Source organism: Xiphophorus hellerii, chromosome 7, assembly GCF_003331165.1.
Source record: "Xiphophorus hellerii strain 12219 chromosome 7, Xiphophorus_hellerii-4.1, whole genome shotgun sequence".
In the NCBI taxonomy this organism is placed as follows: domain Eukaryota; kingdom Metazoa; phylum Chordata; class Actinopteri; order Cyprinodontiformes; family Poeciliidae; genus Xiphophorus; species Xiphophorus hellerii.
Window position 1 is genome coordinate 8,825,895 of NC_045678.1, and position 15,508 is coordinate 8,841,402.

General features: G+C 40.6%; 1 protein-coding gene across 1 annotated transcript; it reads right to left on the reverse strand.

Moving 5' to 3' along the window:
• Positions 1–2,818: 2,818 nt before the first annotated feature.
• On the reverse strand, positions 2,819–7,911 carry hpxa (hemopexin a). The gene is made up of 10 exons (XM_032567628.1): positions 7,779–7,911; positions 7,308–7,396; positions 7,142–7,219; positions 6,847–7,004; positions 6,175–6,328; positions 5,786–5,998; positions 4,889–4,984; positions 4,191–4,318; positions 3,967–4,114; positions 2,819–3,224 (listed from the first exon to the last, which is right to left on the reverse strand). The coding sequence occupies exons 1-10, from the start codon at positions 7,835–7,837 to the stop codon at positions 2,995–2,997; spliced, it is 1,353 nt and encodes a 450-aa protein (XP_032423519.1). The 5' UTR covers positions 7,838–7,911; the 3' UTR covers positions 2,819–2,994.
• Between the last annotated feature and the right edge of the window lie 7,597 nt (positions 7,912–15,508).

The window sequence follows — 15,508 nt, forward strand, 5'->3', positions numbered from 1 at the left end:
ATTTCAACCATCCTTGCTGGCAGGCCAAATCTGCACCGTTACTGAGTTGTGTTTTTTTTGGGCTGTAAACAGAATCATTGTGAGGGCCACCGACGGCCCACTGACCACACGTTGGATACCCTTAATCTCATGTGCTCTCAACTTGTCCAAGCTAAGAAATACAGGTGTAGGACAGATGCTTTTTCTTTCAAAGAAAGCATCCAGTATTCTGCTCAGGAGTTACTTGTCTTTAGAAGCAAAAGGTTTTTTTTTGTTTTTGTTCTTTTAAATTATGGTGCTTAAATTTTATGAACATTTTCAGTCAGTTTTGATCTCAAACTAATCGAATGCTTAGGATGTGGAAAGATTTTACTTTTCAGCAGCACAGTGAGTTGGATCATACATCCAAGCCAACATAGCCTAATAATGACTTAAAGAGAGGAAAGTGGTATGTTAGCAACCCTGAGCTAAATAGACAAAAGACCCAAGGAAGACTGATGGACTCTCCTTAAAGAAGACTTAAAGCTGAAATTGAAATAAAAAGGTGTTGCAACCAAGTATTATTTTTAAGTGCATGTGTGCAGACATTTTATTCTCTCTGTTTATTTTTAAATATTTTTTTTCCCTACAAACAGATGAATTCATCAGTCACATTAAGGATGGTTTAAAACTTTCAGATGATTCCTCGTGGCGTCGTTTGTCTTCCACACAAAACGTGGCGTTTCAGCAGGAGTTTGCACACAATTACACTTTTAAAAATGTTTGGAATTTAATTAGTCTAAGTCACTTTTGACTTTTAGCTCTCCTCAGAAACACTCCTAAAGGAATAAATGTCATTGTGAAAATGTGCTGCAACAACACCGAAGGGTGTTTTAATGATGGAATGTCACCCAAATTGGGCAAAATCGTGTATGACGGACAAGACTAACATCTAGACATTTCTTCTATTTACAGAAACACAAATCGAATGAACCTCTAACATATCTCTTTCTCTGTCAGTGAGTGTCGGTCCAATTGGATGAGTTACGCAGTCCTACAGTGTGGATGTCTCACATCACATCAAGCCTGATGAAGGCTCGCTCTGTTTCTGCTGCCGTTGTCACGGCGGCGGGCCGCTGAAATGAGGGATTGTGTGATCCAATGAAGCCTGCTGTCATCAGAGACTTCAGTCACGAAGCTGACATCATCCCATTGCCTCATTTTAGAGCAGCGTGACGAACACTCCGGGTCACACATCGCAAACTTTGCTTGAAGTTAGAAGGATTTAAAGAACTACTGAACATCCAAAAAATTATACCTTTAATGGCACCAGAAAGGGTCTTAATCTAAACTTTTGTAAAAATCTTTTTATCTAAAGTTTGATCCACCTTTTAGAATCAGTTTCTAACCTTTTTTTTTTTTTTATCCTTGTCTGTGAAAGTTGAGATTTACTGATTTCAAGAGGTGATATTGGACACAAGTGTTTGGGTTTGAGTAGTTAAGGGGAGAAAACAAGCTTTAAGAGATTAGTCTTAAAGCAATGAGAGATTCTTGGACATTGTCTGGACATTAGTCCCTTCTTTGTGTCCCTCTTTTCCTTTTTCTGTCCTCATATTGTTGCTTCCTTCCTCCCTTCCTTGATTCATTCCTTCCGTCTTTCTTGAGTTTTGTGGCTTTTTCAAAAGTTGTCCATTACAGAAATGTCTGCTTTAAATTCATAGCTAATGTCTGTATTTTTTTATTATTTAGAAATTAATATAAAAGGACTGAGAATGAACAAAGTGAATGTGGAAAAGTATAAACCTTTGAGATTAAAAAGGAACCTAGCAGGAATGTAATAATAATCAAGCTCTGGCAAAACTAGGGGACGTAAAAGTTTCTCTGGCATCACTGGTTCATGAAATGGAGCTCTTCTGCCCTCTACTGGTGGGAGTCTTACCATTACATTTAACTGGATTGCAAGGGAGTAGGCGTTTACAGGAAAGGGCGATTACTGATTTACTATTGGGAATCATCGATTTTACGAGATGATTATTTTTAAAAGTTTTATTAGGCAAATAATGAGAGAAGTCCTCTTGGCACAAAATGAAAACTGCAATCTTTTCAATTTTGCCACCGTGTTTCTTCTGACTCAAAGTAAGATGAACATTTTAGGTTGCTTTTTGGATCGAACATCTTCTGTGTTGTTGGTCTAAAAAAATTGTTCTCAGTCTAATTCAAGCAAGAACAGGAACGTTCTTCTAAAATCCCTGCTGTCTTTAGCCAGGCTTAATGACGGGGCGGCCAAATCTGTTGAGGAAGAAATTTCTGGATGTTTGTTTTGTGATGATATTAAAAAACTAAAAAGAAAACGTGATTAATACAAGAAAAAAAATACCTTGTGTTGTACCAAATACATATTTAAGAAGAGCTCATCCTGATAGTCTTAAACGAGGGTTTATCTGGATTAGCTCCATTTGCTGGAGGCTCAAATTTGTACCATTTTTGAACTGCAGTCAGAGGCCACAGAAAATTATTCCAAGGGCCCTCGAGCCACACGCTCCTGAGGCCCCTATAGGCTTAATGAAAATAGTAAAACAGAAGAATGCCAGTGAAATTTTACTTACAGATAATACTCCTAAAGATTTATTTTTTTGTCAGGCTTGCTTCTCAAAGATGTTGACATTTTTTCTGGGAAGTTTAACTGAAAATTACAGACAAATCAAAAACGGGGTGCAAGTAAACATATTAAATATAAATATGACAACCTGCTAAAGGAGAGACTGTGACGCCTATGAATGTCTTCATTCATCCCAACTCTGTACGAACCGAGTCAGAATGTGGTGCGTCACCACAGAAAGCATGAAAAATCAGTCCCTTATTAAGAAACGTCGAGGTTTATTTTTGAGGTAAAACACAGAAGTTGCATGCGAAGACCGTGTGGTCTGTGAGGAGCCGCGTCTCCCGGATGTTGTAAGTGCCTGTATGTTTTTGTTTTTTTTTTTGGTTTCTTTCCATGTTCCGCGGCGTCCGCTCAGTCCTTTCCCAGAAAGCGGCTCAGTGGTCGCAGCCGAACAGCTCCAGAGACACTCGGTGCTGCTCGGGCAGAGCCCTGGCGGCGACGAACTGCATGACGCTCTGGAAGTGGTAGAAGTGGCTTCCCCGGATCACCTTGACTCCGTCGGGACCGCACATGGCGGCGTCCACCTTCTTCAGGATGGAGATGGGGCGCTTGTTGGTGGGGACGCGCGGGGTGGCCCTCAAGTCCACGTCGTACATGTCCCTACCTGCAGGGGGAAACATAGGACATGACGTCAGGCATCAATGTGTGAAACTCCAGAGAGATTTGGTCACGTCTGGAAATTGATTGAAGTATTTTTCAATGCCTGATAAATATTTAAGTAGAACATAGTATTTCCTGTTGCCTGTAATTTCTTTCTTTATCTCTTCCTAGTTTGCGTCCTTCTTTTCTTCCATTTTCCTATATTTCCATTCCTTCTTTCCTTTCTGCTCTTCTTGTGTCCTAATGCTCATTTGTTTTCATTCATTACTTTAAACCTTTATCTTTCCTTTCTTCTCGCCTTCATTTTTTTCCTCCTGTTTTTCCTTTCTGCTTGTGGTTGTTCAGGTGCCATATTTAAAGCACTTTAAAATGTATCTATATAACAACATATTACTGTATGATCACAGTAAGTATTAACTTAGTGAACGAACTGTAATGTTTTATAATTTGAAGTAAAGTCTGAAAAAATGTATCTGGAAAATGATGAAATCTTTACGTAAAATGTGTAGGAGTCCTGATAACAGTGAAATATGCATGTCATTTTTTAATTTAATGTTTATAGGATGATTCCAAAATATGCAAACATTGCCTGGAACAAAAAGTCAATCTGATTACATTATTTTAAAATTGGAATAATTTCACATTCATGATTGTAAATATTATTCCCACTGAAACGCTATTTACGCATCAGAATTAAACATTTTAAGTTGACGTTTCTCACGCTCCGGCTCCGGTGGTGGTCTCACCTTTGATGACGTGAAGAATGTGATGGTCTTGGCAGACGAAGGCGGCATCGATGGGGCCGTCGATGCCCAGCTCCTGTTTCAGAGGCTTGGGGTAACCGGCCAGGTGGGTGGGTGGCTCGCTGGCTTTGTAAACGAACAGCTGGTTGTCCTGAACGGGGCGGAGAGGAAGTGAGTTTTCCATGCTCTCCAGACGACCGCGTTTGAACACGGAGGTATCGCGTTACCTTGATCATGTGGAGATGGTCCTGGTAGGAGAAAGCGGCGTCGACCTCGCTGTGCAGCTCCCTGAAGGTGTTCTCGATGGTGTTTGAGGTCAGCGTGTCGTTGTCATCTTTACGGATAAAATGGTGGCCTGTGGGGGAAAAAAAAGAAAAGGGATCGCTTGGAGAAGTTGGAAATTGTAACGCTGATAAAGAAGGCTGTTATCTAAAGACTGATGTATCTTTATATTTACTGCCTTCCAGTTCAATCTTGACATTTACCAATGCGACATATCCTTCTCTTTGCAGCCATGGAGATTAATTTCACATTTCATTTCTTCCTGTGGCACCAGCAACAGTCACTTGTGACAATCTTTGGCTGTTTTCTTAAGCCATACAATGAAATTTAACACATGTAGGCCATATTTATAATTCCGTTTATCAATAAATAACAATAATAATAATCTTGATCCTTCATTTTCAACATAAAAATGAAAAGATTTGTTTTTATTTCTTCATTTAAGTTGGGGAAATTTGTATATTTATTGTGCCTAAACCTTTGAACCTTATCAAAAGCTGAATGACCTCTGCCTCGGATAAACGCTTGAATTGTGACAGAAGAGCGAGCGTAATCAATTGTCATCAACGTGATGGGGAAGAAAAAGAAATGCAAAGACTAAAACCGCAGATGACGGTATGAATATTTGGCTGCCGTATCTCACCTCTGAATGCGTAAATGTCTCCGGCATCATCGGAAGTGATGGCGTCCAGGTGAACGCGGCTGCAGCGCTCTCTCTCCAGGTGGTCGCCGCCTTCCCCTGAACATTGAAATATCACTTTTTGCAGCTGGATTTAAAGCCGACACGTTTCACTCGTACTTCAAACCAGAGATGCACTGATTAAGCCTTTCCAGGCCAGTACTAGTTTGTGTTATTTTGAAGTCTAGATTGGAGATGCCAAGTTAGACTTATTCTGTTTTTCTCATTTCTTATTCAAGGACTTTTTTTAGACATAAAAGGGGAAAAAAATGCCACATGCTGTTTGATAGATGTATTAATATAAGCCCGTATGTTTCACCTGATTAACTCAAATAATTGCAACTAATGGCTGATATGTCTGTCTACAGACCAGAAATTGTGAAAGTTTTGAGATTTCATGTAACAAATGAACCTGGAGGGTTTTTTTGTTTTTATAGTTTGACTGCTGATCACTGACCAGAACCATTCACAGGAAAATTGTCTGATTCTGATCTACATTTTAGTTTTATTGGTCCATCTGCCTGCCTCATGCAGGCTCTTGTTGATGGAAAGAGATGTGCTGATCCTATAAGTCATTTCTTATTTTTCATGTTTTATGTCTCATTTAACTCTTCATTGACTGTCGCTGTGGATTTTCCACAAACCAAATGAATGCTATCAATGCAGCTAGTACAAGATCTGTGTTCCAAATGTATTTCTAATGCAAACGTGTAGAAAGCATCAGAATGAAACCACTTTGCTGCCATTCAACAAGCTGAGGCTCACCAAATCACATCTACTCTCAAAATGTTTGATCTACGTTCATCAGTCAACAGCTCACGCTCAGCTTTGCGTCCCTGCTGTCGTCTCTTCTCCACTTACTGAACTTGGAGCACCTCATGAAGTAGTCGCGGGCCTCTTTGGGGTACCTCCCGTGCACCTCGCCGGTCTTCGGGTCGAACTTGGAGAACTGGTGTCCGTGGAAGCAGTAGTAGTGCTCCGTGAAGCGGAAGGCCGACGTGCAGTTGGGCATGGACGCAAACGCTTTCTTCTCCACAGCCTTGGTTTTCAAGTTGTAGTGGAAGATGTCTTTGCCTGCCAAAAACAAAAACAACAAAAATAAACAAACAAGTACGCACAAAACTTGCAAGAGTTAGAGCCACCCGAAGGATTGGTAAAATATATGAAATGAGTCAAAATTATACTTCTTCTTCTCAATCAGAGATGTTATCCAATTAGAACTAGACGACCAAATGTGCGCACTGACTAACCCTTGAAGAAGATCACAGAGTCTGTGCCACACTCTGACTTGGGGCACTCCACGGCCGCATCCAGGTGATCTGGGATTCCAGGGAAGACCTCGGAGATGTCCTTGGGGAAGCCGACCACCAGCTTGTGCTGGAAGTACCGGAACACCTTGTTGTCCTGCGTGAGACAGACATCACATTCAACTGCACAGATCATCGCATTCTCTTCCCACTGAACTTCCCGCTGTGTCTCTGTGAGCCTCTGCATCTCATTTTCAGAATTTGTCTGCTCAGGTCGTACAAAAGTGCTTTTCTACGATGGAGTATTTGGGTCATACTAAGGAAAAAATAAAAGTTACAAAAATCAAGTCATAATATTGTGAGAATAAAGTCGAACAAGACTAAATTTGAAATAATATGAGAATAAAGTTATGATAATATTAGAATAAAGTCATAGTACTATGAGGAAAAAAAGTCATAGTAATATAAAAATAAAGTTCCACAAGAAGAAGAAGTCGTAATAAATGAGAACTAAGTAGAAATAAGGTGAGAATAAAGTCAGATTTTTTTTTTTTTGCTGCACTATTTCTCCATTATACTTTATCCTCAAAATATTGTTTTTCTGAATTCAAATCCAGACCTTCACACTTTCTGGTGCAAACTCAGCAAACTGCAAGATCTTTTGCTGGAGCATACCAGGAAGAAGAACATGTGGTTGTGGTGTGCGGGATCGTCCTCAAAGTGCATGCGGAAGGCAGCGTCTACGTGGCCCAGATGGTGGTGGTCGTCCAACTCTGCAAAAGACTTGTTTGACAGCTCGGCCTTCCCATGGAAGCCCTTGAACAAGTGGTCACCTGACAGCACAAACAAACACAGAGTCTTTACATTGAAAAACATGCTTGCTCTCCCCATGTCTTTTGAGACTTCTTGTGTGTTTTGTTCCAGGAAAAAGGAGCTGGAGTCCCCAGATGTTCACTGCAACGGGACCCACCTTTGAAAAAGTAAGGAATCCTCTCCTCGTTTTCTGCGACTGCGTCCATTTCAAGGCCCTTGCAGCGGTCGAGGACAGCTGCAGAACACGAGACAGAAGAAGGATTTTACTGTGAAGATATGGAGATTTCCTTATCTCTCAAAAAGGGTTGTTTTTGTAAACTCACCTGCATGGTGCTGGTGATCGTTTTGGTGTCCGGGTTGGTGCTGGTGTCCGGGTTGGTTTTGGTGCCCGGGTTGGTTTTGGTGTTTACCCCTGTGAAAAAGTGAAAAAGAAACTTGGCTTTTCAGAATTTCTCATCGTTTTGATCATAGTTGTTTGACTATACAATCAGGATTTTAGTTAAGCTTGACAAAGATGGACTGGTAAATAATAAATATGGTGACAGGCTGATTTAATAATTGTAACAGATGCAACTGATAGCAGGTAAAGTTTACCATTCATCTAAATATCAACATTTTGTTTTCTAAATTGACTTTAGGAGTTATAAACACCAGAGTACAACTCAAATTTTTGTCAAACATGGATTACATATCAGCACTTGGAGTGATGAGCTTGCAGTTGCATGAAAAGTAGAAAATTTAAACGTTCCCAAACTTCCTGATTGTTTAATTAAGTTAAAATCGAGGCTACTTACTGGGCCCATGCCAGAGCAAGAGCCAGGCACATCAGCAGAATATGGGGCAGCAGCTTCATGACGAGTTGTCCTCTGGTCCAGTAGGCTGGAGAGCTGGGCAAAAGGTACCGGCTGCAGCTGCAGCTTCTGCTTATATTGAAGCCTAGTTTGCGTGGGTGTCATGACGACAGGTACCAAAGGGAAGGAGGCGGGGAGGGACAATGTGCAGGAGCCGTGGGTTTGTGAAAGACGCCCACAATGTTTTGTGATCCCCAGAGTTGTGACCCTGAGAACTCGATCCCACCTCTGCAGAGATTCAGAGAATTTAGAAAGTTTTCACCACAAAACTCCAGTCAATAGATGATTATTTTATGTGAAACCTTATCTAAGTCGACTCTATTTTCAGATGCATTTTATTACGTGTTTGTTAGAGATGAATGGAAGCCCTGAAAGGCAACAATTTTAACAAAGTCTGACCAATTTCTCTAGTCTCTATTTAAATCTAAATTGAAATACTGTCAAGATTTTATTTTATTTTTTTAACTTGTGGAACATTTTTGTTTTCAAGGGAAGCAAAAAGTTGTAATGTGCAAATTTTGATCAAATGTGTTTTCTATTAAGTATTTCTGACTATAAGAAATACATTTCTTTAATTTCTACTGCAGCAGAGTGGAAAAGAAAAATGTTTAAGTCGAGTATTTGTTGTCTTTTTGTTTTTGTTTCCTCTCCTTGGGCTGCCACCTTATCATGGTGGAGGGGTTTGAGAGCCCCAGTGATCCTAGGAGCTACACTGTCTGGGGCTTTATGCCCCTGGTAGGGTCACCCAAGGCAGACAGGTCCTAGGTGAGAGACCAGACAAAGCGCAGCCCGAAGACCCCAATGATGGACGAGAACTTTGGACTTGGTGTTCCCTCGCCCGGACGCGGGTCACCGGGGCCCCACTTTGGAGCCAGGCCTGGAAGGGGGGCATGATGGCGAGCGCCTGGTGGCTGGGCTTTTACCCATGGAGCCCGGCTGGGCTCAGCCCGAAGAGGAAACATGGGTCCCCCCTCCCATGGGCCCACCACCTATGAAAGGGGCCAAAGGGGTCGGGTGCAATCTGTGATGGGTGGCGGCCGAGGGATTGTGAAGCGGGTGCTGTACCGGTCCATCGTGGTGAAGAGAGAGCTGAACCAAAAAACGAAGCTCTCGGTCAATCTACATTCCTTCCCTCATCGATGGTCATGAGCTTTGGATCATGACCGAAAGAACGAGATCGCGGATACAAGCGGCCGAAATGGGTTTTCTCTGTAGGGTGTCTGGGCTCTCCCTTAGAGATAGGGTGAGAAGCTCAGTCATCCGGGACTCAGAGTAGAGCCGCTGCTCCTTCACATCGAGAGGAGCCAGTTGAGGTGGCTCCTCTCTGGTCAGGACGCCTCCTGGACGCCTCCCTGGTGAGGTGTTCCAGGCTCGTCCCACCGGGAGGAGGAACCGGGGAAGACCCAGGACATGCTGGAGGGACTATGTCTCTCGGCTGGCCTGGGAACGCCTCGGGATTCCCCCGGAAGAGCTAGAAGAAGTGGCCGGGGAGAGGGAAGTCTGGGCCTCCCTTCTGAAGCTGCTACCCCTGTGACCCAACCCCGGATAAAGCGGAAGAAAATGGATATTTGTTGTTTATTGTTTTAGTTTAAATTCTAAAGGGCAAAAAAGGGGGGAAAAAATATATCTGTTGATTTTTCTGTCTTTTTTTAAGTCTTTTTTCTCATCCAACACACAGGGAAAGAAAAAATAATAATTTTTAAAGTATCAAGGGAAAAAAGTATTTCTGTCATGTAATTTTTCTTTAAAAATATATATGTTTTTCTTTTTTTGTGGATGAGAAGGAAAAAAAACTGAAAATAAGAGAAGTATTTTTTTCATTTGCCCTCAATACCTAAACAAGAAAAAAAGACCTGGAAAAATATATTTTTTCTTTTCTTTTGTGTTGAATGCAAAGTAAGAAAGACAGATTTTTTTCTCCCCCAGTTAAGCAATAAACGACAAACAAGGGACACTTACCAGAAGACAGGCAAAAAAGATCCCACAGGGAAACGTGGGTTATTTTGAGCTTCATTTTAGATCTTTTCTGCTTTCTTCCACATAACTAAAACATTTTTTTTTTCTTTTAGAACTTTCCAGAGGTCTGACCAAAGTTCTGGTTGGAACAGGTCCAACTCTGGTCCAAGAGGTAACTAACCCAGCTGTCCTCATAAGATAAATAAAAACCGCTGACAGCCGCACTTTGCAGTCCTCTCAACAAAGTGTGGTGCAATGACTCGATGGTGAACATTAACTCAAAATTGTGTATTGACTTCTTCATATGTAATCAGTGGATTAAATTTGCTCTGTTGATTGGTCCTCCACATAAAAAATTTAAAATGTTTATCTTTTACCTACTATTTTTCTAGTAACTTTATATTTATTGTTAGGCTAAAATATTCGAGAAATCTTCTCTATAAAATGCATCAATAGATTATAGGTAGCTTCAATTTATGAAGCTATTCCAAAGCAGTTCCTTGATAGGGAGCGACGGTGGAAACGTGGGAGTTCGCCCTGCAATCGGTGGATCACTGGTTTGATTTCCGGTCCGCCCGCCCATTTGTGTCCTTTGGCAAAACACTTTGCCTTGCCAGCCGGTGTCGGTCAGAAGGGTTACATTGCAGCCTGGCTTCTTCCGGACTGCCCCAGGGCAACGGAAAGGCAACAGTTCCTCAAGGAGCCTCTCAAGAGTTCATAGTTCATGTCTTGTGCCTGGCTTCAAAACATGTTTGCGTTGCATTTCAGTAGGATTGTCTTCCTTTCGATATGAACTTTTCCTGAAGAACTTCAATAAAAACACCAGAGTGTCGTGTTGTTTAATGATGCTGTATGTTGACAGTGGGTTGAATGGCGAAACTGTGATTTGAGGAGATGGTTTAGGATCCACATGCAGGCAGGAGACAGACAGAATCATGACACGAAGACGATTAGGGTGGAGGATGCACCAAAGATAAAGAAAACGATGAGAGACACTACAGGTGATGCAGAAGATGAAAACAATGGAGTTTCACAGTCTGGAGATGGGAAGGATGATAATGCTGGTGCTGCTGATGAAGTGGGTGTTGATCACGCTGATGATGATGATGATGATGATGATGATGATGATGATGATGATGATGATGATGATGATCACGCTGATGATGATGATGATGATGATGATGATGATGATGATGATGATGATGATGATGATGATGATGATGATGATGATGATGATGATGATGATGATGCTAGTGATGAGTCAGGTTGGACAGACATGTTTCCAGTACTGGAGACACTGGAGATGAAGAATCTAGAGATGATGTTAGCGACCATGAATCTGGAGATGATGAGTTTCTTAAGTTAGTATAGGGGGTCGATGGCTGGTTGGATAAACAGACAGTTGAGAAGAGGACAGCTTAACCCTCAAATAGTGAACTCTCATATGCTAGAAATTGAGACAACTAGACCCTGGACACTGGTCCACTACATAGTGGCAATTTGTCATGTTACATGTCTTTAGCTTGTGGGAAGAAGCTGGAATACCTGGGAGAATCCACACAAGCATGAGCAGCAGAGCATAGAAACCAAACACACAAAGGGCCTGGCAAGGAATCAAACTCTGGAGTTTCTTGCTGTGAAGCAACAGTACTAACAACTGTTTTACCTTGCAGCCCTAAGATTGGGCTGAATTCTCCTTAAAATCTCCATAGATCACTTTTCGAACACTCTGCTACCTACAATCAAAATTTTTCAGACAACATCATCAAACCCTACACAGTGTTTTTCTGGATCCTCCATATCAACTGCTTCACCCTCAACCTCTGGTCACATTTATGTTCAGTAAAAACTTTCTTGCATCTTCTTCAGTTTTTAATATTTTCTCTTTAGCACTAATCCAAAAGGGTTTACTGCTTGTTACGTGTGACCATGTTCAAGTAGACAAAAGCTTTGCAAACAAAGTGAGTTAATGTTGAGCAACAGGGCTCCATAGAAATCTGCACACAGTAATGTTTTTGGCCTCAACCTTGACTGAGGAAAAACAAGACCGAGTCACGTCGTCCACGTACTTTTGACAGCATGTCAAAGGTTTCTCTTTACTCTGCTCATGGAATCAGATAACCTTTACATTTTCTTTGAGATTTTTTTTGTAAAGCATTTTATATTTTGTATTTGTTCACATTTGAAAAAGCTTATGGAGGCACAGTAAGGAATTTATGTAAGGGTAGAAACCTCTGAAGGCGTTTCTGTAAAAATAAACCTTAGAGAAAACAAAGTAAAACAATCCCTCAAATCATAAAAAATAAACAAACAACACAATAACAAACAATAATCGGGATAGTGATCTAGATAGCATGGCAAAAAATGATCAGGTCATGTGTCTTCATACATGAATGAATTTGAGAGACTTTTCATTCTTTATCCATAGGGTGTAATATGGATAAATGGGTTGAGGTTTGACTTTTAAACAGACAAGGTTCAAAAGTATGTTCAGGGAAATATTTGACACATTTTTCAAAATTGCATTTGTGAGGTAAGACACTGATGTTGGACAATCTAGCTGTCTCACCGTTACTCATTAAAAACGTGTCCCAGCTGGTTGAGGTCGAGATTCTGTGGATACCAGGGAACTCATTCATTTATGTTTTTATGGGCCTTGAAACACGAAGAGTCCATCCTCAAACTGTTTCCACAAACTACAGGCAATCTACAAAAAACAGTCCAAAATGTCTCGATATACTCAAGAATTGAGGTCAAGAGCAACTCACAAAAAATGGGTCACATCATAATCCTCTCTGCACCAAACTTTACTCTTGACACAACTCTTGAAGCTAAGTTCTGTACTTTTGGCAACTGCCAAACAAAGACTGGTCCATTGATTGCCAGACAGAGACACAATACTCTCGACTCTGCATTGCCCTGGGTGATGTAAGGATTGGCCCTTCTCAGTCTCTTCCCACAGAAGAGCTCGTCTGGCTCTGAAGCTCCAGCCTTCTGGTCTTCAATTACATCTCTAGAAACTCTCTGTATTGGACTCTGCCAACTCCTGGCCAACCTCCAGCACCTTTGCACGACTTTCCTTGGTCTCCCCGGTCAACATCCTCCAGCAACCCCACCAAACACAACCAGCTTCCTTTGGCTGCTTCCAGAACCTCTTCTGGATTCTTCCAGCAAAACCACCAACATCCAGAGCATTTTAATGGTCTTCTTGCTGAACTCAGCGTTGTTTTGTTTGCAGCTTCCCCTTCTTTGGGTTGGGTTTTCCTTTGTTTTGAGCCCTTCCTCCAAAGTCCCGTCAACAACATGGGGTTGGGGTTAATATTTTGTTTATGGATTAAGTGGGCATCTGGAATCCACCCTCAAGAAAACAGCTCTGTGGAGTTTGTAGAACTTTGGTCTTGTATTTTGCTTTATTTTAGGATTTGTCAGTCTTTGTTCTCCATATTAAGCTAATTTCTTGGTTTTATGATTCTGCGTACTCCTGTCTTTGACATGTAGTTGCAGCTATTAGGTTCACTTGCTCCATCCTAGTTTTTCATTTACTGTTTGTCTTTATTTTGTTAGTTCTTGGTTCAGAATCTGTGGTATTTGTGTTTTTGTGTGCTCCCAGGTTTGAATCTGCTGTTGTTGTTTGTGTCTCAACTCCCAAGCTGTCTCCCGTCTACATGTTGACTCAACTGCATAGCATTGCAGTAAAAACCTGCTTCCCAGCATAAATACTACTTGGTTTTTAACCCCATTATCCAGACCAGTCTGTTTCCTCATGTTTGTCTTGAATATCATCTTGAATTATTCCCTGGACCTTTGGCAATCATGTATTTTTTTTATTATTGGCACTCACACACTCCCTCCTCTAATGCCAGCCTTGTCAGCCGCCTATGTTGCCCATATTATAACTACAATTGCCTGTGGCTACTGAAATGAAATACAGAAATGACCCGATTTGAAATTATTTAGCAACAGTGGTCAATGGGACACAAAAGCCAACATTCTTCTATGGCCGTCTCAGTCTCAAAGCATAAATCCTATACCACTTCTGTGCAGTGAGATAAACTGATCTCAACCAGTTTATTGCTCTAACTCATAGAACTTGATTGTTTTTTGCAGTCCTAATAGTGTCATAGTGCATACACGTTTGTCTTCCTCTGACACATAAGTTACACAAACACACTTTGGTTTAAAGACAAAATCCTCTGGCAATGCTCTTTTGTTTTCAATCATATCAGTGACAAAATTGTGTTTATTAACGTCAGCATCTTTCTGCTGGTGAAAAACAAAGTTCCCAATAACATTACCTAACAGGGACATGGTTCAAACAGGTTCATATTGTCACAGAATTGGGTTTTGGATGAAGGGTTCAACATACTGTGCCAAAGTCCAAACAGGGAGGAGGATAGGTCAGGTGAAGAGTGAACCCAGAATGATCAAACTTAGATATTTGTGGAAGATTGCCGGGTTCAGACAAAGAACAACATCTGACCTGCCGGGCGGAAACCTGCTGCAGTTACTCTTTGCTAAAAGTGTTAAAAACCTACCTTTTGTAATTACAGATGACATAAAACCCCATGAAAAAGGTGGGAAAATGTGTAATTTTAAGTAAGAGACACAATTGGGCTTAAAACGGGAAAGCGGACACAGAAAGAACAATAGAAAACGTTTAAACTTTAAAAATGAAATTAAAACACATCAATGAACGAACCTCTAGACATCAATTTGCTCCTGAAATTTACTTCAATCCTAAAAATCCTATATTAGATCTCTACATTTCCACCCAAATCATATTATCAAATGTAACTCTATAACATTATTTCAAAAATTTTAATTTAATTTCAGGCGCTTATCTCTGTAAAATGATTGGTCATTTAACTAAAGGCAAATCAGTGTCATTAGATTTGCCTTTAGAGATGTAAGTCTTACATCTTAAGGAAATGCAAACCCTCATACAGTAGGAGTATGAAATCAACAATAATACTTCAGTTTTCTTTTGGAAATGGTATTTTTATTTAAGGAGATGAATATGCTGCTTCAAAAAATAACAGATGTCTGTGTATTGCCACTAGCATCCACCAGGGGGAACTATTACTCTCAGATTGACGACAAACAAAAAGTTTGTTTTCACATTTAAAGAAAAGCAAATGTCTATAGTTAGAGGGTTCAGATGTACAGAATTAGCAAATAAAAAAAAGAGTTTTTACAATGATTTTCCTCCAAGTTTAAATGATGGGGAGGTGGCCCTCAATATTGTACAAGAAACTCGTGAAATTACAATAATAAAACTTCCTAATACCCAAATCTGAAGGCGCATGTGCAGCAGCAGAAATCAGTAAAATGTTTTTTTTGTTTTTCACTGAACTTCAAGCAGATGAGCTGACTTTGGTGCTTGAATGACAATTTCCTCTGTGATGTGAATTATCAATGAGTTGAAATAATTTGGTGCATTAACTTAGATCTGCTCATTACAGATGCATGGACTGACTTCTAAGAGGCTGTGGTCGTTTCTCCAACATTTCATATGAACATTGTTAGAAATAAGCCTAATTCATCTCAGGTTTTTTGTAAAAACTCGGAATATTACCTCCAAAAAAATGTAGGACTTTTGAGTTGCACAATAAAATATTAAGAACATATTCAGGAAAAATAGGTGGATTGATGGTAAAAGGCTGTCCTCTCACAGAGTCTCGATTATTGTGTTCACACAAGTTAATTTGTTGTGGGTA